Below are 27,631 nucleotides of genomic sequence, written 5' to 3' on the forward strand. Positions count from 1 at the left end.
AGGAGGCGCCGCCGAAGCCGCCCGCCGCCCGCGCTCCTCTCTCTGCTGCCCGGCGGCGCCCGTCCAGGCGGTGAGTGCTCGGGGGTCCCGCGGAAGGGAGATGGGGAGGGGTCGCCCCCCCGGCCCGGCCCGCGGCTTCGGGCCCCGCAGGATCGGAACATGGCGCGGGGGGGCCCCGGTGAGACAGGACTCCCCCGTCCCGCGAGCGCCGTCTGTTTCGCCAGGCACATGGCGGCCCTGATGGGGGAACTGTCCAGCCTTGTGCGCGGAGAGATGCGCTCCCTTGGGAAAAAGCTGCGGGAGAAGTTGAGTCGAGAGCAGAGGCCTTTTGCTGCTCAGGCCGGCCAAAGCGGCGCCCCCCCCCCGTCTTAGGCCGTTTGGCATCTCCGACCTGGGGCGCGGGGGGGGGGCAGACACGACTGGGCTGCGCTTGAGCTGCTCCTACCCTCCAGGCTGTTGGTTTCTGCACTGGTGGGGATGCGAGGGGGGGGGGAACCCTGGTGTGGCTCCAGGCCCCCCTCCCCCCCACGGGTGCCCCCAGCCTGGACACCTTCCCTCTTTCCTGTGTGGCCTTTGGCTTCCTGCTGAGCCCGCCAGCCTTGAGGAGAGTGGCTTGTGGGGCCAGGGGGTGGCTTGGGCAGCTTTCAGGGCCTGCTCTCATCCTGGGGAGCCTTTTCTGGGCCTTGTCAATAAAGGATTGTCCAGCTTGAAGAAAAGGGTTTTTCTTGGGCTACACAAGTTGTGGGCTAGGAACTTGTGTGGCCTTATGTAGGCGACTTCCTCTCTCTTCCCCTGCAGTTGGGCAGGAACAGGGTGTGCTGCTGTGCAGCCTGAATGGGACATCCGCCTTCCTGTGTGAGAGCAAGAGGCTCAAGTCCCTTGTGGTGTGACAGCTGAAGGTGGTCACCAATGCGCCAAGGGAGCGAAGGTTGCTTGTGCGCATGACCCCGAGGCCACTGCATGCTCCTGTCTCCCCGCTAACTCATCAGCAGAGGGTGAGGAAAGTCACAGGACAATGGCCTGGGGCTAAAGGAGGAGCTGGGGCTGGAGCAAAGGTTCCAGGCAGGTGCCCCAGGGAGAAGCCCACCAAGAGGACTGCCCCACCTGCTGGTCCCCCAGCACCTGCTCTTCCCAGGTAGGCTGCTTCTGACCCCTGAGGTTCCATGCAACCATTGTGGGTGGCAGGTGTGGATAGACCTCTCCTTTTCAGAAGCCACCCAAGGCAGAACCACCAACACATCAAGTGACAGGGAGGCTCTGTTAGGTAATTCTGTGTAGGGGCGCATGTTTCAAGGGCTAGGATACATTTTTAAGCAGGGTGCTGGGAGTTGTGAGGAGACCCCCATTCCCCTCCCAGAGCTACAATTTGCAGAGTACTGTATTTTTTTGCTCTATAAGACTCACTTTTTCCCTCCTAAAAAGTAAGGGGAAATGTGTGTGCGTCTTATGGAGCAAATGCAGGCTGTGCAGCTATCCCTGAAGCCAGAACAGCAAGAGGGAGGGATTGCTGCTTTCACTGCGTAGCAATCCCTCTTACTGTTCTGGCTTCTGAGATTCAGAATATTTTTTTTCTTGTTTTTCTCCTCCAAAAACTAGGTGCGTCTTGTGGTCTGGTGCGTCTTATAGAGTGAAAAATACGGTAGTTTAACAGCCTCTCCCTCTTCATAGGGAATTTTAGATGGCAACATAGTGCTTTAAGTAGCGTTTTTGTAGTGGTATCCTAGTGCTTCAAATGTATGGCATGAAAGTGGCTCTCCTCTGTCTTGAATTTGCCATCCATTTCTTAGGATGACTCCATAGTATTGTGAGAGGGAGATAAACTCTCTCTCTCTCTCTCTCTCCCTCCATAGCTGCACTATAGGCAACACCATCTTTTTCTTTGCTAAGAAGCCCCAAATTCTTTTGCTTTCCCTTGAAGGCAAGGAACTCTTTCAATGTTTCTTCCACCTTTGCAACATCCTCTGTTAGACTCTGGGATATATTCTCTCTCTCTCTCTCTCTCTCTCTCTCTCTCTCTCTCTCTCTCTCTCTCCCCCTGTTTCTTAAAACTATTTTCCATAACATACTGTATATGGGAGGATCTGATTTCATAGCCAGTATGCTTACAATTAACAATGTGCACTATGAGAATTTGAAGGAGAAAAACATTTTCCTTTTTATTCCGTATCTCCAAATGATTTTCATTGTTTGGGACAATCCCATTAAACAAGAGCAGGTTGAATCTTACTTCCCTCCAATGATTATTATTTTTTCAACTTAAGAGTCATGATCCTAGTCCTCATGGGTTCAGGGCTGCCTAAGTGGCTGTGGTGGTGAAAATAAGTGCCTGACAGGCTGCTGTTGGTGAGGTGAGGGTGCTGGTGGGAGAAAATGGGGTACAGTATAGATAAGTGTAGAGGAAGCAAATCCTGTGCCAGGATTGTACTTTCCTGATGAAAGATGCCTGGGACCTTCTCCTCTCCTCCTGTCTTCACATCACATGCTCCCCCTCCCACTTTGCCGTGATGCTGTTCCCCAGTTCTGTGGCTGCCTTGTTCCAGGCCATGCTCTTGGCCTAGCCAGCCAATACAGCTTACAGGGTCTCGGGTATCAGCCATTTCTGATGGAAACACTGTTTGCCCTGGTAGCTCCCAAAGCCTTCTGCTCTTTTTGTCTTTCAAAGAAGATGAGACTGTGACCTCAGCCCTACAGCGTGCAGGACACCCATCACTTTCGTTTTAATTGCTGCTCTGAAACTTGCATCCTTTGGGAAACAGCCCTGTGCAACCCAGAAGCTTCCTCGCAGGATTCTGACTGCTTGCCGTGCAAAAAGGGGTAGTGATGGGGGAGGAGCTGATGCTTTAGCTTCACGATGCTGCACTTCCTCTGCCTTGCGGATATGCTGTTTGGGCTTGGCTGGCCTCCAGAGGAAGCCTCTCTGAAGCTGAGTGTGCAGCGGCTGCCTTGCTGCTCTTCTGCAGGAGGCCATTTAGCAAAAGCGGTGTCTTGGATGAAGTGAGCTCCATGAAGCCAGGGGGCTTGTGGAGAGTGAGTGAGCAGCTGGCTGCCAGGGGGCTGTGGTGGGGCAAGCCACTTACACAGCAGATGTGCCCAGGGCCTCCCTGGCATCATCTCAAGCTGTTCCACGTTGTCACTTGTGTGCCCAGGTGAGCAGTTAGGTGATGCATTGCTGGGCTGGCACACTTGATAACAGCAGTTCAGCTTGCAACATTTCTATTGCTCTTTTGTGATGCCAGGCGTCATGGAAATTCCAATAGCAAACTCAACACAACCATTTCCAACTGATGTAGATTTATATTGCCCCAACTCTCTTGATAATGGGGGATTTAAATTCAATTGAGCCTCTGTTTGCATTTCTGCAATTTGCTCTAGTGATTTCAAAGCCTGATTTTTGTTTGTTTGCACCCGTCATAGATGGATACGGCCTGAGGAGGTGGGGTGTCTTTGTATGCTGTGCTGCATTTTCCCAAACCTTCATAATCAGCAGTTGCACCAAATCCGAACTGTACCATCAATGAAACACTGTGAGCTTTGGAAAGCAACTCTTAGTTCACAAGGGATTTGGAATAACCACTGTACTGTGGGTGGATTAAATGCTGCTGCATCAGCAGGTTATCTCCTGAGCTTGTGTGATTTTTGGTCATTTTGCAGTGGAAGAGACACGGGTTCCAGCGGAGACTCTTGGCTGCTGGACAGGAAGACTTCTTTGCCAAACAATAAGAAAAAGGGAATGATCTGCACACAGCAAGCAGGACTTTCAGCTTGTGTATTTATTTTTTAAATAATATAGCTTATTTGCAGGTGGATATTTTGAAACATGGGCACGCACTCATGAACACTTTCTGATGTCTCTTGAGAAGTCACTGATAGCCATGCGCCAGTGTTTTAATTGCCTGGGATAGTGATGGCCAATCTTGGTATTGTTCACCTGACCTGTTTTGTTGGGGGTTGGGACGCCTCCATAATGAAATCAGAGCAATCCATCAGTGAATGCTTTGTAAATATGGAGCATGTGTATTTGAGTTTGGATTTGATATCCCGCCTTTCACTCCCCTTCAGGAGTCTCAAAGCGGCTAACATTCTCCTTTCCCTTCCTCCCCCACAACAAACACTCTGTGAGGTGAGTGGGGCTGAGAGACTTCACAGAAGTGGCACTGGCCCAAGGTCACCCAGCAGCTGCATGTGGAGGAGCGGAGATGCGAACCCCGTTCCCCAGATTAGAAGACTACTGCTCTTAACCACTACACCACACTGGCTTGCAGATGTGCATCAACTTATGGCAAACCCAGACCAAGAGAGAGCTGCAATACTTGCAAGCGTGGACTCTCTCACACAGACTTACAAACAAAACATGAGAATATTGTTGGGGAGGCCAGCAGGTGCCACATAAAATTGCTCTGGGGGCCAAACCCAGCCCCTTTCCTGGTCCACGTCTCCTGTTTCTATGTCAGATTGGGTTCATGCCCATCCTCTGGCCAACTCCATCACTAGCAAAGTGCCACAATAGCTGGTTGTCCCAGTTCCACTGCAGCTGTGTTGGCATCCCTTCACCCTCATGTTTCCTCCTGGTGTTCCCTAATTTAGAGTCAAGGAGGAAAGCAGCAGGTATTGCCGCACTCTCTGTCTCTGTCTGGCAGTAGCAGGGATGGAGGCATCAAAGAAAGGGCTGCTCAACAGGTCACGGTGTAGCCAAGGGTTGCAGCCCTGAAAATTAGCAGATACTGAGGGCTTCTCCACACTTACCTTTCCTCCACACTTTCCAGGCACAGCCCACGCTTTGAGGCTCCAGGTCTGAGTGTTCTTTTTTTGCCCCACATGAAAAACACAGAAATGGAGGAAATGGCAATCTTTGGAAAACTTGAATTGCTCTTTGTTGTGCTTCAGCTTCAGACAGTAGGTTTTTGAGGGGAAGGCTCCAAGGCAAAAGCGAGAGAGCACTGGGACACAAAACTTCAAAGTGCGGACCATGCAGGAAATGGTGAACTGAATGAGGAGCTCATCAGGTAGCCCAGAGATGGAGAAGACGTTGGCCCTCCATATGCTGTGAGACTTTTAACTCCCATCAGGCCCAGTCCACAGGGCCAGGGTAGAGGATGATGAGTGTTGTTGCCCCTCAAGATCTGGAGAGCCACAATTGCTCAGCCCATCTGTAGGCCAATTCCCATGGGGGTGTCCACAATGGGAGTTCATTGCCACCTGTTTTTTCCCTACCCTCTTTGGGGGTAGGTAACTCTCACTGTTTGGTTTCTGCTCTGTGAAGGAGGACACTTGGAATATGCTGGGGGGGGGGCTCTGGTGGGCTTGGATTAGACTCTTTAACTGTCCTCTCACTTTGTAAGCCAAGAGGCCTTAACTTGGACCTTGCGTGGCAAACACCTTGCCTGCATCGTGGATGGTTCTCCTGTGGGCAGAGAGCAATTTCTCATCAGCAGATGATCTGGGTTGCTGCCCACCTTCTACAGCTGTCAGAGGTTTGGACTGCCTTGCTTGTTGTTGGATGGAGGGTGCTGCCTTGAAGCAGAAGGTTACAAAGGCAGGGCAGCCTGGAACTCGGAGGGAAAGCTGTGCCCATAAAAAGTTCCAATCTTGATCTCCAGGCAGGGCTGGAAATGTCTCCCGTCTGAAACACTGGAGCCCCGGCCTCTGTCCTTGTAGACAATATGGAGCTAGGCAACTCCAGGGCACAATTGGTTATAAGGCAGTGGGGGCCTTTGGCCCTTACCTGCTTGTGGGATCTCTGCCTTCCCTCAGCAATCTTCCCTCAGCAATCCCAGAGTGCCTGGCCTCGTCTCATGGGTGGCAGAGCAAGTGGCATATTCCACCTTGGCAGGCTTGGTGGTGTGCAGAACACCTGCAATCGAAGACAAGCTTCCTGCTGTCGTTTCCCTCCCCACCATCTCACTCACAGGAGACTTTTTATTAAAGGGAAAAAAGCCTTGCACCAATTTATTACTTCCAAAATGCCCTGGAGTTTAAGCCGGATAATGAAATGCCCTTCCGATCACAAAAACTCCCCAAGGCAGTCCACAACTGAGTGCATTTGCACTCAGCAGCATCTGTTGAATCATTGCTGATTTTATTTAAACCTTGCTGAAGAAGAAGCTGGCGTTTGTTCTGCCATCCCTGGTGAGGCGCTTTGTAGGAGTGCATGGAGAACGTCCAAAGGGTCCTCTCCTATGAATATCTCTCTTGGCAGTGAGCTGCACGGCTCAGAATTTCCTTAGCAACAAGCACATGTGACAGTTCTAGAGTATCTCCATCCATTTGAACTACTTTTTGAAAAGTCTGTAAGGCCACAAGAACATAACCCTTTACTACCTTGTTTGCAAGTAGGACACCAGGGTTTAAGCAGATAGATTTGGAGACTTGCTGGACTGCACAGTCAGCCCTTCTGCTCCTCCAGCTCTTGGTAAAGGAGCCTAGTTTACATGTTGGGACGGATCTTGTGTTAATGTTCTCTCTTTCGGGGGCGGGGTGCGATTGCAGGAGAGATTCAGCAAGAGCGAGCTTATGCTTTCCCGCTTTCCCTAGTCTGCATCTTCTCCCAAGGAACATGCCCACCTGCCATTCTCCCCAGCCAAGCTCCGTGATCAGAACCAAGGCCCGCTTGTAGGGCATGAGGGACTCAGAAACAGCAATTATGGGGGAGAATTGGTGGCAGGATGTAAGGTGACACACCTCTCCCTTTCTACCCTCTGAGTCTCCCCTGAGTTGGGAACATAGCTCAGGGGCAAAAGTTCCCAGGTTCATTTGGTTAGTAGCTTTAAGACTGCAGCCTCAGTTTATTTTTGTTTCTCTCTGTGTGTAACCAAGAAAGTGAAGTTGAATCACTCATGAGTGTGCATCAACTAAACACGTGAACTATCCCCTTAGAAAAGCATTGTGATCTGAGTTTCTGGGAGGAAATGAAATGCATAGTAAATAAATTGACATGTCTTCTGCTTTTTAACTTTTCTTAAGTTTCTTCCAGTGGTGGTGCAGTGCTGAACACTGCTCCCTGTGTAGCATTTGATCAGTGATGGCTGTTGCAAATACACAAGTCCTGTTTGATATTGCGGCCATATATGTATACGTGTGTTTAGGTGTAAGTGAGTGCGTGAACTCACCCCAAATAATTCCTTAGGTCCAAACTAGGTTCCGTGTAAAACGTTTCTTTGCAGAATGCAGGTTTAAATCGCTCCCCTGACACTGCTGTTTGATGGTGTTTCCTGCTTGGCAGGGGGTTGGACTCGATGGCCCTTGTGGTCTCTTCCAACTCTATGATTCTATGATTCTATTGGGAAGAAAGCTCCCATGGGCACCAATTTTGTGTTTTTATATTTTAAACCACCCTGTGATCCTTGGATGAAGGGCAGTATAGAAACAACAACACCACCCCAGTCGCATCTCCAGTTAAAGGGAGGAGCAAGGAAGCAGCAAGTGATGGGGAATTGGGAGTAGGGGATAGAGGGGGACACGACAGAAGGTGTGCAAAGATGTGTTTATGAAACCTTTGGGCAACTCCCCCCCCCCCGATCTTCCGGGTGGCTCCCACCACTTTCCATCTGTGCCCTTTGTGCTGTTCTTGCCATCTTTGTCTGCGGAGCCTGTGCAGGTACCTTGTGAGCGAGGCTGTTAGCCAAAGCTTCCCTCCTTCAGTTGCTGTAGCATTGGGACGACCTCCTGTGCTTCAGAGAGAGTTTGTTATCATCAAGATGCTGATGCTGCCTTGATGATTGCCAGACAGGCCATCAGGGTGCGAGTCTGGCCTTCGCCAAAATGGTGCCCTCCGGACACTTACTAGTTGGTTCAATGTACCTTTAGGAAATTAATATTAAACCTCTGTTGAGCATTCCGCTTTTGATTATTTTATTTTTATTTATTAAATTTGTGTACACCCCATACCCTTAGATCTCAGGGTGATTCACAACATAAAATGACAATAAAAAACCCACTTTTGATTATATTCCACATGTATTCCCAACATTTAGCAAAACAAACAACACCGAATGTAGCTGCTTTGTGCTATTCTAAGCCCAATGGCTAAATGGATGAGAGCAGATTTCTCTGAGATTGCAAAGAGGAAGTTTCTTCTTTGAACTGTTGACAGGCCTTCCCCCCTTAAGTCATATTATACATATTTGTGTGTGTGCGAATCTATAAATAAGAGGAGGGAAGGCTGCTCATGGCTGAAGCCCTTTAAGGGATGTTTATGTCCCCTGCTTTGCTTCACTTTGTACAACATGGCTGCCCCAGGTTGCCATGGTGACAGGCTTATTTTGTGGGCTGCGCATTTGAAGGGTCCCTTTTTTAAGATGGGGACAAGTCAGTGCCTGCCGACACCACACTTCCACCAAAAACATTTAGATTGCCTTGGGCCATTTGGAGTGAATCTGTAGTTGTAAAAAAGCCCCAATGATGAGCCATTTAGACAATAGTTATTTGCCTCCCGTTCTAACTCAAGTGGAAATTTTATGTGTTTTTTTAAAAATTGCCTCTTGTAGGATAAATACACTTTTTGCTACATTTTCCACACACTGCTACTCCTTGGCTGGCCGTCTAGCACGTGGTAACATTGGCAAGCCACCGAGGGCATCATGGAAAATCTGACCTTCAGAATGACCTCTAGCGAAATGAGGGCTCTTATCATGTGTCCTTATTGCAGCTTGGGGTGGAAATGATCACATAAACAGCAGCAGGGTATTTATATCTGTTCAACTGGATGCATAATTTTGTGGAACTGGGATGTGGAACCTCTGCAGCTCTCAGGATGTTGGGAGCTGCAGTCCTGCAACCTTTGACGTCCTCCATCCCTGAATTACGGTGTTAAACTATGTATAAATGGTTCAGCAACATGGCGCTTGGTTTGGTGTTGCAGATGCAAACCCGCTTTTGTGTGGGCTTGTGTCATAACTGCGTGTCTTGAGGTGGGTGGAGGAGGAGCCCAGCTGACGGCTGCTGAGAAACAGCACCCATGCTGCCGAGAAGGGGAATCTCTTGCTCCTTGTGGCTCCAAGCCTCCCCCCCCCCCCGCTCAGCATCTGACTGACCTTGTCCTTCTTCCCTCCCTCCCTCCCCACCACAGAGAATCTCTCTCCCGCCTGGGTGTTTTTGGAGAGCAAGGAGCAGCTAGCAAGCCAGCCAGCCAGCCACAAAATGAACTTCCCAGACCGAGGTGAGCGCCTGGCTGCCGTAATGGATGTGCTGGCAGTGGGCGCATGAATCCTTGATGGCTCTGCCGGCGTGTTCCCCCTGTTCTCCCCCCCTCCGTTTTGTGAGATTAATATTTGATCATGCTCAAAAGCTACCAGAAGCCATTTGGAGCCGGCTTGGTTATTGGCACGGAGGCCCAGCGGAGCATTGAGAGGGAGACTGCTGTGCAGGGGGGTGGGGAGGACTGTGAGCCAGAGGGTCTGGCTGGGCAGAGGTATTTGAGTGGGGGTCCCACTTTCTCATGGAGGGGGCTCTAGTCTTGGCTCAGACGGGGGCTCCAAGAGTGGTTCCCTCCAAGAGTTCAAGGGGTCTATCGGCAGTCAGCCTTGGGGGAGTGTTAGAACTGGATGAAGAGAAGGTCCAAAGTGGTTGAGCACCTGCTTTGCATGCAAAACGTCCCAGGTTCAATTCTGGCATCTTCTGGTATTACTGGAGGAAAATGCTCTTCTGAAAATTTGGATGGCCATTGCCAGTCAGTGTAGACAAAACTAAAGTAGATGGACCGCTACTAAGCAGTTTGGCTCCCTTGTTCTCCCCATAAAGGAATAGAATGCAATGAAAATATTACGCTAAATGCCCAAAGAACAAGTATCCATCCCTGTCTTGAATGGTTGGCTTCTGTCCTTTCCAGGGAGTCTGTGGCTTGGTCTTCCATCCTCCGAATGCTGAAAGTGGGGAGAGCACCTCCGGATCCTGGGCCCATGTGGATGGGGAGAGGATGCGGGTGACCATGAGGCGGGTTCTTATGGGGGTGGGCTTTGCCATTGCCCTGATGGTCTCTGCCCACCTGGGCCAACAGATGCTGCAATGCCAGCACATACTGGGCCAAGGCGCCAACCGGGGACTGATGCGCCCGGAGAACGAGGAGCTGGTGATGTTGGACTCCAACCGGGTGGAATACCGTTACAGCAAGGAGATGCCTCTGATCTTCATCGGTGGCGTCCCCCGGAGTGGGACTACACTGATGCGTGCCATGCTGGATGCTCACCCGGAAGTACGCTGTGGGGAGGAGACGCGCATCATCCCGCGTGTGCTAGCCATGCGCCAAGCCTGGTCCAAATCTGGCCGGGAGAAGATGCGCTTGGACGAGGCTGGGGTGACTGACCAAGTCTTGGATGCCGCCATGCAGGCCTTCATCCTGGAGGTGATTGCCAAGCACGGAGAGCCAGCCAGGTACCTCTGCAACAAAGACCCCTTCACGCTCAAGTCCTCCCTGTACCTCTCCCGCATCTTCCCAAACTCCAAGTTTCTCCTGATGGTGCGTGACGGCCGGGCCTCCGTCCACTCCATGATCACCAGGAAAGTCACCATTGCCGGCTTTGACCTCCGCAGCTACCGGGACTGCTTGATCAAGTGGAACAAAGCCATTGAGGTGATGCACTCCCAGTGCTTGGAGATTGGGCTCTCGCGATGCCTCCCCATCTACTATGAGCAGCTTGTCCTGCACCCCCAAAAAACGATGCAGGCCATCATGGAATTCCTGGACATCGCCTGGAGCGATGCCGTCCTGCACCACGAGGAGCTGATTGGGAAGCCAGGTGGAGTCTCCCTTTCCAAGTGAGTGTCTGTACTGCAGCCTCGCTGCAGTGCTTAAGATGTGTGCATTCCTGGCACACTGGCCGTCATCTCTGGAATTCACACACAATATGGGATAGGGTGCAGCTGAGTCTTAAGAGCTTCTCCTTGGGTGCAGAAGATCCTAGGTTCCGTCTCTGCTGATGGCATCTCCAGAGAGAAAGTCCCCCATGTGGAATCCTGGAGAGCCACCGCCAGCCAGCAGAGACAGCACTGAGTTAGATTTTGCAAGGGATCATTAAAACATGATTGGAGGGCTCTCCTGTCCATTGAGAATCTGGCATGGGAGGGACGAAGAGCTCCATCTGTCACACAAGGAGCTGTGGGAGGCAAAGCCCCCCTCAAAGCCTCCCTGTATTGACTTGCTTAATTTATATCCTACTTTTCTTCCAGCCCTGCTGCTTTTCTAGCTTCATAGCTGTTTCCCCTCCCTCCAGGCTCAGTGGGGAGTTCTGACCTGACCTCCTCGTCTGTTGCTAAACTCATACAAGTGCTTAATTCACCTGGCCATTGTTAGTGTTTTCCTGGGTGCTTCCCTGCCTGGGACAGCCTCTTGCTTTGTAGAGCTGGGCTTCCTTGCAAACTACCTTTAAACTTATATAGCCGTGGGGATTGAGAGCCTTGTTGTAACAAGGGCACACGGTTCAGCTGTGGACCAGAGACAGTGGTGATGGCAGGAGGGTTTGAATGCAAGCTTGTTAAAATTAGGTAAAGGTAAAGGGACCCCTGACTGTTAGGTCCAATCGTGTACGACTCTGGGGTTGCGGTGCTCATTTCGCTTTATTGGCCGAGGGAGCCGGCGTACAGCTTCCGGGTCATGTGGCCACCAGAGCAGCACACGGAAACACTGTTTACCTTCCCGCCGGAGCGGTACTATTTATCTACTTGCACTTTAATAATAATAATAATAATAATAATAATATTTTATTTATTTATACCCCGCCCTCCCCAGCCAAGGCCGGGCTCAGAGAGGCTTACAAGCAATAATAAAAACAAGATGAACGATTACAACTTAAAAACAAAAATAAAATACAACATTAAAATAATGGAACATTAAAATATTAAAATGTAGCCTCATCGCAGGAGGAGAAGGAAAAGAAAGAAAAAAGAGAAGAAAAAAAGAGAGGGAGGGAATCAAATTGGCTCCAAGCCAAAGGCCAGGTGGACGAATTCTGTCTTACAGGCCCTGCGGAAAGAGATCAGATCCTGCAGGGCCCTGGTCTCATGAGGCAGAGCGTTCCACCAGGCCGGAGCCATCACTGAAAAGGCCCTGGCTCTGGTTGAAGCCAATCTAACTTCCTTAGGGCCCGGGACCACTAGGGTGTTGCTATTTATGGACCTTGAGGCTCTCCGTGGGGCATACCGGGAGAGGCGGTCCCGTAGGTACGAGGGTCCTAGGCCGTGAAGGGCTTTAAAGGTCAAAAGCAGCACCTTAAATCTGACCCTGAACTCCATCGGGAGCCAGTGCAGCTTGAAAAGCACTGGGTGAATATGCTCCCATGGCAGAGACCCCGTGAGGAGCCTCACTGCAGCATTCTGTACCCGCTGGAGTTTCTGGGACAGCTTCAAGGGCAGCCCCGCATAGAGCGAATTACAGTAGTCAAGCCTGGAGATGACCGTCGCATGGATCACTGTGGCCAGGTCGGGGCGGGAAAGGTAAGGGACCAACTGCTTGATGCAGCGAAGGTGGAAAAATGTCGCCTTGGCTGTTGCTGTAACTTGCGCCTCCATGGAAAGGGAGGCATCAAGGATTACACCCAAACTCTTAACGGAAGGCAATGGCACTAATTAGGCCCCCGCAAGAGAAGGGAGTTGGTCCCTCATCCCCATGCCATCCCGACCTAGCCATAGGACCTCTGTCTTCGAAGGATTTAGTTTCAATCGGCTCCCACGAAACCATCCAGCCACAGCTTCCAAGCATCTGGTCAGTGTGTTCGGGGCCGAGTCAGTGTGGCCATCCATCAGCAGATAGAGCTGAGTGTCGGTGCTTTCGAACTGCTAGGTTGGCAGGAGCTGGGACAGAGCAACGGGATCTCACCCCGTCGTGAGGATTCGAACTGCTAACCTTCTTTTTTTAAAAAAATAATTTTTATTAACTGGCCAATCACATCAAATTAAATCACATCACAAGAACCGCCAACCTTCTGATCGGCAAGCCCTAGGCTCTGTCCCACAGTGCCACCCTCGTCCTGGTTTGTTAAAATTAGCTCTTGCCTAAACCTATGCTAAAAACTTTTAAATTGAAGCGATGAACTGCATTTAAAGCTTAAACTGAGCACTAGGCTTAAACTTCTGTTTGTACACTGAATTTTGTCCTGGCTCAATTGCTGTGGCCTTCTACGGTCATTTAGCAATGGCTACAGTAAAGAGAAGCCAATTAAGGGCCTCACAGTGAAAACTAGGGACTGTGGAAGGTTGAAGAAATCAAGAGAGAACATGAGCAGGTGCCACCCCTTGCCTCTCTGCTCTAGCCGGTTCTTACTGTTTTCTTGCTATTGTGCAGGATTGAGCGATCCACGGACCAGGTGATCAAGCCAGTGAACACAGAGGCCTTGACGAAGTGGCTGGGGCACATCCCGGCAGATGTGCTGCAGGACATGGCTCAGATTGCTCCCATGCTGGCCAGGTTGGGCTATGACCCCTATGCAAATCCACCCAACTATGGGAATCCAGACCCTCTGGTGATCAACAACACACACAGGGTGAGTGCCACTAAGCCTGTCATCCTTCAGGTGACGGTAGCTGGGTTGTGTGGTTTCCACCAGATCTATGCCATGTGATAAAAAATCCTGTAGCAGATCAACTTGTCTGGCTTTTAGCATTACTAAAGTTTGTGTTTATGGTGCAGCAGTTCAGTAACAACGCATTCTGCTTGAGAACGTGATTTTTTTTTAAAAAAAAAAAAAGAGCACGAAGCCTTCATTGTTCAAGGAAAGGGAAACAACTAGTACAATATCAAGAAAGGCAGCAAAAGTTCTTACTCTCCTCAGGGCTGTAAGATAATGTACTGGTGAAGATTTGTGATCAGATCTCCTGTTTAAATAAATAAGTAATTATGCAGTTGCTGCGGCAGGGAAAGGTTTTCTGAATGTGATCAGAGCAGCTACGCTGATCTGATTCATACCCCAGAAGGATCCAAAGAGCCCCTGCAGTGGTAAAAACGCATGCCAGTACTTTCAGAGACAGTCTAGATCAGGGAAAGGGTTAATCCCCATGGCTACCAAGAATGGAGCACTCTCCCCCCCCCCACCCCATGGAAGTACATTAAAGAGTTGTGGGGTGTGGGGTTTAAGTTTCCTGCAATACAAGCTGATCTGGTAGCCTTGATATTTTAAACATTCCAGTTGTGTTAAGTTGGGCAGAATTGGGAAGTGCTTGTCTCTCATTCCTAGCATCCTACTGGCTGAAGGATCCCCATTTCTCAAAGCTAGAAGATACACATATTGTTCTCTATCTGAGGTCTTCTGTGTTCCTCTGAGCAGCCAAAGGTGTCTTCCTAGAGGTCAAGAAGAGCCTCTTCCCACTTCCCCCATTTCTCCAGTTCACTTCCTTTCCATTCTGTGATTTGCAGCCTTTATTGTCCTAATTGCAGTCAATCATTGCATTGCATAATATTGACTAGAATCCAGAATGGGCCAGCATTATTGAGGATAGCCAGCTTCCCAACTGCGCAGAGATATTCTGCAGGTGTAATCACTCATGCCGTGGCCAAAGAGCAGCATTCAGAGTGGAGGCGGACTCTGTGAGAGTTGAATGTGAAATCAGAGGTGTGGAAATATTAGGCTTGCAGGGGCCTCACCTGACCTTTTGCTCTTTGCACAGGTTCTTAATGGGGATTTTAAAACGCCTGCCAATCTGAAAGGACACCTCCAGGTGAGTTCCCCTTTCCCAGTCACCTCTCTTCATCTATTCTCTGTTGCCTCTATGCATGTCCCCCCCCCCCCCGCAAGACCCAGGAATGTTTTGGACCCTCCCTCCCAGGCCAGCTACTGAAGAGAAACTGCAAATGTCCTCTTTCCCCCTTGCCTTGATCTCGAGGTTCTGCACTTTGGAACTGAATTGCAGCCATGTTTAGGAGATCATCTGGGACTCTGAAATGTTCTTCCCATGGAGATTCCCCCTTCATTCTCTTCTAATTACACATATTTGTAAACAGAAAAGAAAAAAAGCTCCATCACGGTGAAATGTATAATTCTACACATTTTTAGGCAGCTTTGACTTTTTCTAATTGAGATATCAATTCTGCAGCACATGATATATAGAGGGTTGATTTAATATTTTGGCAGACTAACTTTGCTCCTCCTTGGCCAAGTTTAGAAAGGTAGTGTTCCCAGTGTAAAAAGAGCACAAATAATATGCTATTTTTTCTGTCTTTTGTATTTTTGCAGGGTGCACAAAATACTACTGCTTTTCACTGAAAAGCTAGTGATTTCCAGGTACGTATTTGAGAAGGTGAGCAGATCTTCTTGCCAGGGTAGTAGAACTTATTTCTCTCAATTCGCAGCTTCCCTAAGTTTATAAAAATTCTTGGAGATTGATCTGCCGTGACACCTGATTACTTTATGATCGTCAATCAGCAGTTTATAACGGGTCCGGCACACTTCTTCAAAGCTGCGCCACTGTTGCTCCCTTCAGGTCACGGCTTAGCAGAGTAGAACACACAGCGGTGTAAAGCAGACTTACTTCCTTCTTCTGGCAAGCACACACAGACAGCTCCGTCTATTTACAGCTCTTTATTGAAACATTTCAGCTACAAAGACCGGGGCTTCTTTCAGCCATATCCAAAGGCACGTCTTTCTCTCTCACAGATACACAGAGAGAAGTGAAGGTACAGGGAAAAACTCCTCCTCCTTAGCTTCTAAAAGCTTCTGTCTCCTCCCGGCTTACGTCTGACGTCGGAATGTGACGCACACTCAGAACCCTTAACCATTTAAGTTCTGAACACTCACAAAAATTAGGAGTGGGGGGATATGTCTGAAAGCTTTGCCTTGTAATCCTAAACTTATATATTTTGGGTGGCAGCACTGGCATTAATATAATAAATATCAATAGTTTGGCATTGAATTCCAGGAGTAACTTTTTTCTGCCTTCCTCTTTGCCTCATTTAGATGCAAATTGCTTCCCGTTGCTCTGAGGAGGAGAAAATTTGCAACCAGCAACAGTGGAGCTCCGTTATCCAAGCATATTGCTTGCTACTGATATTGCCAAATCAAGTGCTCTCTGTGAAACACTTTTTGTGTGTGTATGTATGTGTGTGTGCATTTATTTGCCAGGTTTGGACAATTCTGACTCCCTTGTTTGAACACTCCCTGTGGTAAAAGGGTGAAATCTGTGGAAATAAAAGAGAACCACAAAGTATATTGGAGAAGATTTTATAGTGGTCTACTGGGGACCTTTTAAATGTGTCTTGCAATTTTTGTTCTCTAATTTGCAGACCTCAGATAGCTCCATTAATATAACCTCGTTACAGCGCTTTTGTCTTATAGGCAACAATCCCAAATTTGCCTCCTTTTAATTATCTCATTTGTAATTTACAAAAATAAAATAGATTTATTTATTAATTCTTTAATAAATATATGAGGCTGTCTCCAACATATGGTTGCCTTCCTTTATTTCACCTGAGCTAAGAATGGTTCAGATACAGTATTCAAGTGCTGTAACCACAAAGCCACTCTTTACATAGAAGATTGTTCCTGTTGTCATCATACTGTATTGTAGAAAAGATGTTTGTAGAACATGTTTGTAGAAAAGAGAAAATGTGTGACTGTCTCTGTAGGCACAAGTGTGGCACAGAACTGAATGATAGGCAGGGACATTTCCTGCTTGGCAGGGGGTTGGACTCGATGGCCCTTGTGGTCTCTTCCAACTCTATGATTCTATGACATGTCTATAAAGCTATAGCAGGACTTGGTGACTTTCCTGGTTACTTTGAACTCTTCTTACTTGCAAACACAAGGAGAGTGGGGCAGAGAGAGAGGGAGGGAGGGAGGGAGAGAGCTCCAGACTAGGGTGGTCAGGAGGGCCATTTGTTAGGGGCCCAAAGCAGCCGAGGACCCCTTGCCCTGAGAGTGCTGCCCTTTCTACTTTGCACAGAAGAAGCTCAGGTGCTGCCAAAGATAATGATCCATTTGTATGTCCTGCCTCTTCCAGGTTAAGAGGCCCACTCAAGGTGCTCTGGAGCCAGCATTGCCCAAGAATGTGTGTACACATGGGGAGCACACCCCTATTTAAAAGGGCAAAATAGTGCCACTACATGGGGGTCACCACCACCAACGGCTGTGCCAGCATGAAAGGTACTCCAATACACTAACGCCATCCTCTCCCTGCACAGCTCTGCTTCTTTGCCACTGAACTAGTGGGGGGATTCCTCTGCAACGAGGGACAAACCCTACCAAGACCCCTGCTTGCACACCTTTCAAGGCCTCCCCATCCCTTCTCATCAAGCAATCCCTCCTCACTCCCTTGCCAGCCCACCTTCTAAGCATCTCAAAAGCCCCTCGTGTCCCCTGTGTGGTGCACCAAAGCAAGGGCTGCATCTGTTTCATCCTTTAAGGGCCTGTAGTGTCAACGCCAATATTTCCTGGCCTGCAAAGTGATGCCAGATTGAGCAGGAAATGTAGCACCAAGGCAGAGAGACAACAACTTGGTATCACATAAGCGGAGCTCTTATCTTCCCTTCACCTAAAAGTCTGCAGCTTTTCTCACCTTCTGGTGACAACCAAGTTATCAAAACTGGCAGGGGAGAGGATGAGAAAAATAAAACTGCAACAGCAAAAAAAAAAGCTAATGTAATTCTAGGCTGCAGCAACAGAAGTCCAGACCCAGGGAACTAATGGTGACACCAATTCTGCCTTGGTCAGACCTGGAATCCTGTGCTCAGTTCTGGGCAACACAGTTAAACGAAGGCTCATGGCAAGCTGGAAGGGTGCGCAGAGGAGGGTAGCCAGGCTCCTTAGGAGGAACGGATCAGGGAGTTGGGGATGCTTAGTCTGGAGGAGAAAAGGGCGAGAGGGGAGAGGAAAGCCACCTTCAAATATCTGAGGGGCTGCCATTTGTTTTCCATTGCTCTGGAGGATAGGACCCAAACCAATGGATCCAAAGTACAAGTAAAGAGAACTTTCTGAAGGTGCTGGACTAGATGACCCTCTGGACCCTTCCGATCCTACATTTCTATGAACTTGTCCCATTTTGGTCTGTTGCTAAACCAACAGTTGCTGCATTTGCTTTAAATCACTCTCACTTGCAGACATTTATCTAATCCTGGAACAGGTAATCTGTGACCCACCAGATAGGACAACTTCCATTACCCCTGACCAACAGCCACCCGGGGGGTGCAGATGGGATGGAGAGTGAGAGCTGCAGTACTGCAACCTTTGACGTCCTCCATCCCTGAATTACAGTGTTAAGCTATGTATAAGTAGTTCAACAACATGGCTGCTTGTTTGCGCATTTGAAGGGTCCCTTTTTTAAGATGGGGACAAGTCAGTGCCTGCCGACACCACACTTCCACCAAAAACATTTAGATTGCCTTGGGCCATTTGGAGTGAATCTGTAGTTGTAAAAAAGCCCCAATGATGAGCCATTTATAGTTATTTGCCTCCCGTTCTAACTCAAGTGGAAATTTTATGTGTTTTTTTAAAAATTGCCTCTTGTAGGATAAATACACTTTTTGCTACATTTTCCACACACTGCTACTCCTTGGCTGGCCGTCTAGCATGTGGTAACATTGGCAAGCCACCGAGGGCATCATGGAAAATCTGGCCTTCAGAATGACCTCTAGCGAAATGAGGGCTCTTATCATGTGTCCTTCTTGCAGCTTGGGGTGGAAATGATCACATAAACAGCAGCAGGGTATTTATATCTGTTCAACTGGATGCATAATTTTGTGGAACTGGGATGTGGAACCTCTGCAGCTCTCAGGATGTTGGGAGCTGCAGTCCTGCAACCTTTGACGTCCTCCATCCCTGAATTACAGTGTTAAGCTATGTATAAATGGTTCAGCAACATGGCTGCTTGTTTGCACACCCAGCACTCGGTTTGGTGTTGCAGATGCAAACCCGCTTTTGTGTGGGCTTGTGTCATAACTGCGTGTCTTGAGGTGGGTGGAGGAGGAGCCCAGCTGACGGCTGCTGAGAAACAGCACCCATGCTGCCGAGAAGGGGAATCTCTTGCTCCTTGTGGCTCCAAGCCCCCCCCCCCCGCTCAGCATCTGACTGACCTTGTCCTTCTTCCCTCCCTCCCTCCCCACCACAGAGAATCTCTCTCCCACCTGGGTGTTTTTGGAGAGCAAGGAGCAGCTAGAAAGCCAGCCAGCCAGCCACAAAATGAACTTCCCAGACCGAGGTGAGCGCCTGGCTGCCGTAATGGATGTGCTGGCAGTGGGCGCATGAATCCTTGATGGCTCTGCCGGCGTGTTCCCCCTGTTCTCCCCCCCCCCTCCGTTTTGTGAGATTAATATTTGATCATGCTCAAAAGCTACCAGAAGCCATTTGGAGCCGGCTTGGTTATTGGCACGGAGGCCCAGCGGAGCATTGAGAGGGAGACTGCTGTGCAGGGGGGTGGGGGGGACTGTGAGCCAGAGGGTCTGGCTGGGCAGAGGTATTTGAGTGGGGGTCCCACTTTCTCACGGAGGAGGCTCTAGTCTTGGCTCAGACGGGGGCTCCAGGAGTGGTTCCCTCCAAGGGGGTCATCAGCAACTCTTCATTTGGGGTAGGGCTGGGGAAATGTTGTCCCTATTGTTATAAGAAAAATTCTGCTCCTTTATCCCTTATGGGGTATCCAAGAGCCCATACAGAGAGTGTCCTTATGTAGGTTCTCTATTGGTACGAGAATATTGAGAAGCAAAGCAGCTAGTGAGCATGACCTTTATTAAACTATTGCAACAGGGTCCTCCATCCCCCCCTCCCACAGGGAGGAAGGAGAGGAATCCAGAACAATGGTGCACAAGCTCTTATATTGTTATTGTTTAGTCGTTTAGTCGTCTCCGACTCTTCGTGACCCCATGGACCAGAGCACGCCAGGCACTTCTGTCTTCCACTGCCTCCCGCAGTTTGGTCAAACTCATGCTGGTAGCTTCAAGAACACTGTTCAGCCATCTCGTCCTCCGTCGTCCCCTTCTCCTTGCGCCCTTCATCTTTCCCAACATCAGGCTCTTTTCCAGGGAGTCTTCTCTTCTCATGAGGTGGCCAAAGTATTGGAGCCTCAGCTTCACAATCTGTCCTTCCAGTGAGCACTCAGGGCTGATTTCCTGAAGAATGGATACGTTTGATCTTCTTGCAGTCCATGGGACTCTCAAGAGTCTCCTCCAGCACCATAATTCAAAAGCATCAATTCTTCGGCGATCACCCTTCTTTATGGTCTAGCTCTCACTTCCATACTTCACTACTGGGAAAACCATAGCTTTTACTATATGGACCTTTGTTGGCAAGGTGATGTCTCTACTTTTTAAGATGCTGTCTAGATTTGTCATTGCTTTTCTCCCCAGAAGCAGGCGTCTTTTAATTTCGTGGCTGCTATCACCATCTGCAGTGATCATGGAGCCCAAGAAAGTAAAATCTCTCACTGCCTCCATTTCTTCCCCTTCTATTTGCCAGGAGGTGATGGGCCCAGTGGCCATGACCTTCGTTTTTTGATGTTGAGCTTCAGACCATATTTTGCGCTCTCCTCTTTCACCCTCATTAAAAGATTCTTTAATTCCTCCTCACTTTCTGCCATCAAGGTTGTGTCATCTGCATATCTGAGGTTGTTGCTATTTCTTCCAGCATATAAGTTAAATATGCATGAGGTTGTTGCTATTTCTTCTGGCATATAAGTTAAATAAGCATAATATACAGCCTTGTCGTACTCTTTTCCCAATTTTGAACCAATCAGTTGTTCCATATCCAGTTCTAACTGTAGCTTCTTGTCCCACATAGAGATTTCTCAGGAGACAGATGAGGTGATCTGGCACTCCCATTTCTTTAAGAACTTGCCATAGTTTGCTGTGGTCGACACAGTCAAAGGCTTTTGCATAGTCAATGAAGCAGAAGTAGATGTCTTTCTGGAGCTCTCTAGCTTTCTTCATAATCCAGCGCATGTTTGCAATTTGGTCTCTGGTTCCTCTGCCTCTTCTAAATCCAGCTTGCACTTCTGGGAGTTCTCGGTCCACATACTGCTTGAGCCTTCCTTCTAGACTTTTAAGCATAACCTTGCTAGCGTGTGAAATGAGTGCAATTGTGCGGTAGTTGGAGCATTCTTTGGCACTGCCCTTCTTTGGGATTGGGATGTAGACTGATCTTCTCCAATCCTCTGGCCACTGCTGAGTTTTCCAAACTTGCTGGCATATTGAGTGTAGCATCTTAACAACATCATCTTTTAAAATTTTAAATAGTTCAGCTGGAATACCATCACTTCCACTGGCCTTGTTATTTGCAGTGCTTTCTAAGTCCCATTTGATTTCACTCTCCAGGATGTCTGGCTCAAGGTCGGCTCTTATATAGACTTTTGCAATTGCCTACCCTGTAGGGGTTGCGCTGTGGGTAAAACCTCAGTGCCTAGGACTTGCCGATTGTATGGTCGGCGGTTCGAATCCCCGCGGCGGGGTGAGCTCCCGTCTTTCGGTCCCAGCTCCTGCCCACCTAGCAGTTCGAAAGCACCCCTAAGTGCAAGTAGATAAATAGGGACCACTTTATAGCGGGAAGGTAAACGGCGTTTCCGTGTGCTACGCTGGTGCTGGCTCGCCAGAGCAGCTTCGTCATGCTGGCCATGTGACCCGGAAGTGTCTTTGGACAGCGCTGGCTCCCGGCCTCTTAAGTGAGATGAGCGCACAACCCTAGAGTCGGACACGACTGGCCCGTACGGGCAGGGGTACCTTTACCATTTTACCCTGTAGCTCAAGACCCCCCCCCCAAACATCATACATGCATCACAGAAAGGGCGGTCTACAGCAGAAATCCTGTCTAGCAGGATACTGATAATGGTCACTTGATTGGTTTACCTGGGCAGCCTGGCCATTCCTTTTGAGATGCTAAATACTTAGTTCCTGAATCCATGCCACAGGCTCACCCTATTCATGCACAATACACCCTATTCATGCACAATACACCCTTAAGACAGGATTTGTGAGCAAAGAGACAATGGGAAGATTTTTCCCATTTCCTTCCTCACTGCAGAGAATATTTGAGGTCACTGGAAGAGTCAAAATGGCTTCAGGATTGCTCTCCTGTAGTATTTCAGAAACATGGTTTATATACTTACGTATCCGTTTGCCTTGTACATTTATGAACATTTCATTTATATATATGTGAGACCTTAGAATTCCTATAACAATCCCCCCTCTGGGGGTATAATTTGTACTAAAAAAATTTGCCCCACAAATAATAACCATGTTTTGTAAATGGATGCTTTTGTGTTAACCTGAAGAAACTTGCATGTCAGACCTCTTAAGGCTATTCACAAGTGAAGCAGTGCGCATAGGTGGACATGGGATATCACATTAAAAACACAAAACACATTGCGTTCTTTTACTCAATTACTTGGGTGAAACATTTTCTCAGTAGTGTTCTATTCTTTTCACTCAGCAGGAAGGTCCAAAAATGATTGGAAAATGCAGTTTGTTTTGTTTCTGCCTTTTTTGTGTTCTCAGATGTCAAAGTTAGCCTCCTGGCCCTTGTACGTTCAGCATACTCACAGCAACAACCCGTCATAATGCATTCCTGGTTAGGGCTTGCAGTGATGGACCTTAAGGAGTATCTCATGTAGCAAGGTGGCAACATTCCCTGGAGAGAAATGCCCCATCTGGACCATCCATGGGGTTATACTTTGGCTTTGGTCCTGGGCTCAAGCGGTGTGTTGCACAATTGCTATTAAAGGAACCAAAGAAAGCTAATTGCACTTGGGATACACTTGTCCAGTTAGAACTGAGCCCAGTTAGAATTTATATAGCCCCATGGTTCTCTCTTTTTTTTAATAATAATTTTTATTAAGTTTTCCATTTTAACAATCCAATCAAATCAGTTTAAATATTCCAAATTATGCAAATACAAATCATAAACTCCAAATATTTTGCTAAATTATAATTTTTTGTTGGGGCTTTCCATGCTTCAAGTTCAGCGGGGTCCAATCATCTTATGTTTCTACTGCTTTGAGTGTCCAATAGTGCCTTCTTTAAATGTTCCTGCTGTTATCCTTCTTTCTTTCATAGCCTCTGAGTTGTTTCCACAGGTGAGCTGAAATGAGCAATAATATGTTTCTGTGTGAACTCTGTGTGACTCTCCTTTTCCCCCTTCAGCTGGTAAGTCTTTTATTTGCAGTATGTCCTCACATGCTGGTGTTTATGTCAAATCAATCCAAAAGTCCTTCTCTGGTGGCAGATGCCATCTTCTCTCAATTCCGATGAAATAAAATCTAGGCGTTTGCTCATTAATTTTCTCAGACAGGTTGCACCAAACATTAGTCTTTCCAGAGGAGGTTTGCCAAATTGGACTTGAAATACAGATATAATAACAAAGTAAGAGCTCGCCTCCCCCTATGACTATTAATCTCTGCAACTCAGTCTGTCTCATAATGGCGGATCCTGATTAAAGGTGCGTCACAGGAGAGTCTTTTATCTTCTTCCAAGTATTTCAAAGAACAAAGGCTTTAGTTAATATTATTATTTCCACACAGTTTATATTTTCCAATCTCACTTGCTATAAGTAAATGTAGATGGTTCTTCGGGGGAGGGGCCTGTTAGGTATTATCATAGTAGAAAAAGAAAAAGTTTTATCCCCCCTCTTTCCGTTCCGTTGCAACATACCGGTTTAGATGTTATTCTTTGATGTTATCTTTCTTCCTCCCGTCATTCTTGACACCTCAGTGGCTGTAGTTGGCAGATTAACTACCCTGTCCAAAATTCTTAAATCCAATCTTTATCTTAAGAAATGAAACTTGAAGTGCTCACAGAGACAGCATCCAGGAGATCCGAACTCCCTTGGGGGCTTTCCATTCAGTGCCCCCCCTTCTTTACAAACTCGGGGGTGGTTTGTGGGCAGCTGCGGATGAGACGGCTGACGAGGGCCTGCTCGTCATGAAATAATCAGTCTCACGCCAGAATGGATTGAAAGGGCCTAACCAGCCTCAAAGCTTAACTTAACTGCTAAAAAGCTGCTGCAGCCCAACATTTATTATAAACAGTAAAAAACTTACAACATTGTATCAACTCTGCAGATAAGTACAATACTATACATGGAAATCACCCCATTATCAGGCTACACTATATGGACCAATCACTGGCCTAGCATGAGGTGTTCACGCGCTGATCATGCCCAGCACAGCCTGCCCTGCCAAAAGGTCAGGCTGCAGTAAATTTCCACCCATGCACCCATTTTACCACATAGGCATAAACAACCATTTTCCTACATGCCCTCTTTTCTTACTTGTTTTATGAAAAATAAATTTTTTCTTAACAAAACCTAAGCAAAATCATTTGTCTCATTTTTTAAACGCTTATATCTTGCGACATAAATTCTTCTTGTCATCCCTGTGGCGGGTTGCGGCCTGTACCACCACGTGGTGCATTGGGCAAACAAAGAGGGTAGGCATTGAATGCAGCAACACAACACAATGAATCCTGCAACAAGCAAAATTACAATTAGGAAAAGTTTTCTTAACCATGCTCTATTAGGTAACCAGGAGGACAACCACTCCCATGGATCAAAACCTTCGGGTTGATTCAAAGGATTATGGGCTATCATTTGTTCCTTATAGTCAATAGTAGCAGAAATATTGGCCGATTGATCAGATATATACATACAACAATGGGAATGAATTAAGGCGCAAACTCCACCTTTGGAAGCAAGGATTACATCTAAAGCAAAACCTAAAAATTTACTACTATTATGATTAAAACAAAAACAATGAGACGCTATTTCTACAAGCGACAAAAACAGAGGGGGTGAACTTGTACGATTGTCCTTCATATTATTACTAATCGTATATGAGGCATTTACTGGAATACCATGCAATAACATACCAGACCTCTTTGATTGAGGAGGGATATGCATACATACCCAACATTCAGAAAGATTAAGTATAGAAGCAAAATGATTTATGTCCCTAACATACGTATTGTTGGTCCAAATCTGATGATAAGGTTCAGGTCTCTGGGCCTTCTGCAAAAAAGCAGCACGGCGAAAGCGGTGCTTCACAGTGTCCACAGAGGGGTGATTTGTAGTCACGGTGGCTTCCCAGGGGGGAGGAGGGCCAATGCGGTAGGGATGAAGATGGTCTTTCAACGTGCCAGGAAACACTGGAACAGCTGCGGAAGGTGACTCCATCCAGGGCACATCAATGTGGCGATGTCTCCAGCTGTAGTGTGGGTTGAGATCAGGTGGAAGGTCATCACTGGATGACAGCGTAGAATACGATTTCAAGGCGTTGGTGTCTCCTTGGGCGAAGACGAGGCAACAGAAGAGCGCCAAGGTCGAACGCACCGGGCTGGAACCCATCGTGTTTCTCCATCCGCGACCCCAGGAAATCAAGGAAGTTGGACCCTTCCACTGTGGATCTGGAAGCAACCTATAAGACACTAGAGGGCGCTGCAGTACTTCTTCCTTCCTGAAATGAAGTTCAGCAGGCGTAAAATTCCTATTGTGAGGGTACAACAGATGAAGAAAGATAGACGAGGGTCTCTGGGAGGATTGTGAACAATTTCCCCCACAAAATCAGCAAAAGTTATTTGAGTAGAAACGGCTGTCATCATCAAATGCATAAATTCTTCCTGGGAGAAGGGCAGATAGACTGACTGTAAGCCCATTCCAGAGAGGACAAGGGCTCGATGTCGGCCTTTGCAGGATTTTGGGACACAGTGCAGGACAAAGCCGTGGCTAAAAGGCGGCCCACTGACTGGCAGCTTTAAGCATATCAGCAATGGCAATATTTGGCGTTGTCATCAAAGGGCGCAGCGCTTGCTTACAGTCCTCATTTGCATTATCAAACGCAAGCTGGTGGACAATCACTTCTAGGGCTGCTATGTCCTGAACTTGCTGCTTGAGGGTGTTATACAAGTGATCGACAAATTGTCCATAAGGCTCTGTAGGGCCCTGGCGGACGCTGTTGGGTGTAGCATACACGTTACGTGGGGGAGTATGAGGCAAATGAAGCCATTCCACAATAGACACAGTCCCAGGCTTCTGGCCAGTGGTGTATAATATGGCCGTTGGAAGGAGTGGGGTGGCAAACACTGCAAGCGATAGCTGGTCCATGGAAAGAGAAGGGATCTTGTCCACCAATTTAAGATGATCAGGGAACTGTAGTTGAGGCGCAACTGGAATGGCAGCAGCTGCGGTCAACTTGTGTCCCAAATACATAATAGGCAGGGTCCGCTGGATTTTTTCTTTAGCCACTGTCAATCCTGCTTGCTCAAACTGCTCGTGCCGGGCTGGGCCTCCCCCTGGGGCGGCAGGAACAATTACAGGAAAAAGATTTGGGGTGGCAGAATCGAAAGCCAGCAACGGAGCAGCGGCACGAAGAGATTCTTGAAGAGGAGTGGTAGCGGGCGGTGCAGAAAGCGAAGAAGGTGGTGGAGGCTGAGGTGGGACAGGAGGAGCCGAAGAAGAGAGATCCGATGGTTTAGGAGGTACATAAACCGGAGGATTCAAAGAAGGCAACGTGGGATGCAGAGGCGAAGGAGGAACCAAAAGGACAGGTGAAACAGGCGGTGAGGCAGCCTGGAGGATATTTGCAGGAGTTAAGCTTGACATAGCTTTGTAGACTTTACACCAGGCATGCAAAACTTTGACATCAATTTGAGGATGGTTGTGGAAAAAATGTCCTATTTTTTCCCAGTCTTTTAAATCCCAAGTGCCATCCTGAGGAAACCTGGGGCAGTGGGTGTCCAAAGCTTGAATAAGCGCTTTGAGGTCGGCATCAAGTACAACAAGGTTGTTACTGGCAAGAAGGAACTTAGGTTCATCAAAAAATTTCTTTTGTGGTGCCAAAAGAGACTGCCCCATAACAGCAAAAGGAGCGGGAGCACTCACTGGGTGTGATGGGACAATGAGCTACTTGTGCGTAAAGGGTTGGTCCCTCAGAGTTTGCTCAGCGTAGCAAAGCTCTGCCTTGAGCGGAGCCCTTTGACATGGCTCCGTCAGTCGCTGGTAGAATCTGACAGTGGGCGCCTGCGGAAACGCTTCCAGCATAAAAGCTGCTTAACGGAAACACGTCTCCTGGATTCCCTGCGTGACAGTTTCCGGCGAGGGGTGGGGGTTCCTAAAGGGGGCCTTGATACCTCTTCGCTGTTCTCACTGGAAGTGTCCCAGAGCCTCTCCTCCGATTCCCTTCCCCTTGGAGCTCCTGCTCCCCCCCCCTACTGGTTCCCTCTTCTGCTGCAGAGTCTCTCCTATTGTCCTGGAGCCCTACCGCCACCTGTTCTTCCGATGGCAATTTCCTGACATCCACCTCCCCCCCAGGCCCCCCTCCTCCCGCCTCCTCTCCTGCAGGCGGTGAGGCTGGAAAGCCTCGGAAGGAGCTCTCCTCATCATCAGAGGATTCAAACACTTCTAGCCACTGCCTTCCGTCTCCTTCCCCTTCTTCCTCTTCTTCGTCTGAGTATGCTGCTTCCTCAACCCCTGACTCTGGGAACCCTTCAAACACCCCTTCCTCATCGGTGGTTCCGAAGTGTTCCCTCCTAAATCACGCCACAGGCTGCGGTTTTCTTGGGAAACACCGATGGAGCGTTTCTATTAAAACCTCGTCATGGACTTCTTCTGCCGGCACCCACGTGTTTTCTGACTCTTCCTCCCCCTCCCATTCTACCAAGTATTCCACCTGATTCCCCTTCCACCTGGAATCGATGATTCCTGCCACTTCCATGTTGCGTTCTCTCTCTTCTATGACGGGTGTTTGG

The 27,631-nt window shown here is 48.3% G+C and overlaps 1 protein-coding gene across 1 annotated transcript; it reads left to right on the top strand.

Annotated features, from left to right (window-relative positions):
• Positions 1-688: 688 nt before the first annotated feature.
• Positions 689-16,357, top strand: TPST2 (tyrosylprotein sulfotransferase 2). The gene is made up of 7 exons (XM_081892914.1): positions 689-1,135; positions 9,065-9,154; positions 9,824-10,749; positions 13,271-13,469; positions 14,590-14,640; positions 15,156-15,203; positions 15,876-16,357. The coding sequence occupies exons 3-6, from the start codon at positions 9,911-9,913 to the stop codon at positions 15,183-15,185; spliced, it is 1,119 nt and encodes a 372-aa protein (XP_081749040.1). The 5' UTR covers positions 689-1,135; positions 9,065-9,154; positions 9,824-9,910; the 3' UTR covers positions 15,186-15,203; positions 15,876-16,357.
• The last annotated feature ends 11,274 nt before the right edge of the window (positions 16,358-27,631 follow it).

The sequence above is a fragment of the Podarcis melisellensis genome (genome assembly GCF_964234715.1).
Source record: "Podarcis melisellensis genome assembly, chromosome: 16".
NCBI lineage: Eukaryota > Metazoa > Chordata > Lepidosauria > Squamata > Lacertidae > Podarcis > Podarcis melisellensis.

Coding starts and splice junctions, on each gene's coding strand:
- TPST2 (XM_081892914.1), top strand. CDS start 9,911: ATGCGGGTGACCATGAGGCGGGTTCTTATGGGGGTGGGCTTTGCCATT. Junction 10,750..13,270: donor GGTGGAGTCTCCCTTTCCAA/GTGAGTGTCTGT, acceptor GCTATTGTGCAG/GATTGAGCGATCCACGGACC. Junction 14,641..15,155: donor ATCTGAAAGGACACCTCCAG/GTGAGTTCCCCT, acceptor GTATTTTTGCAG/GGTGCACAAAATACTACTGC.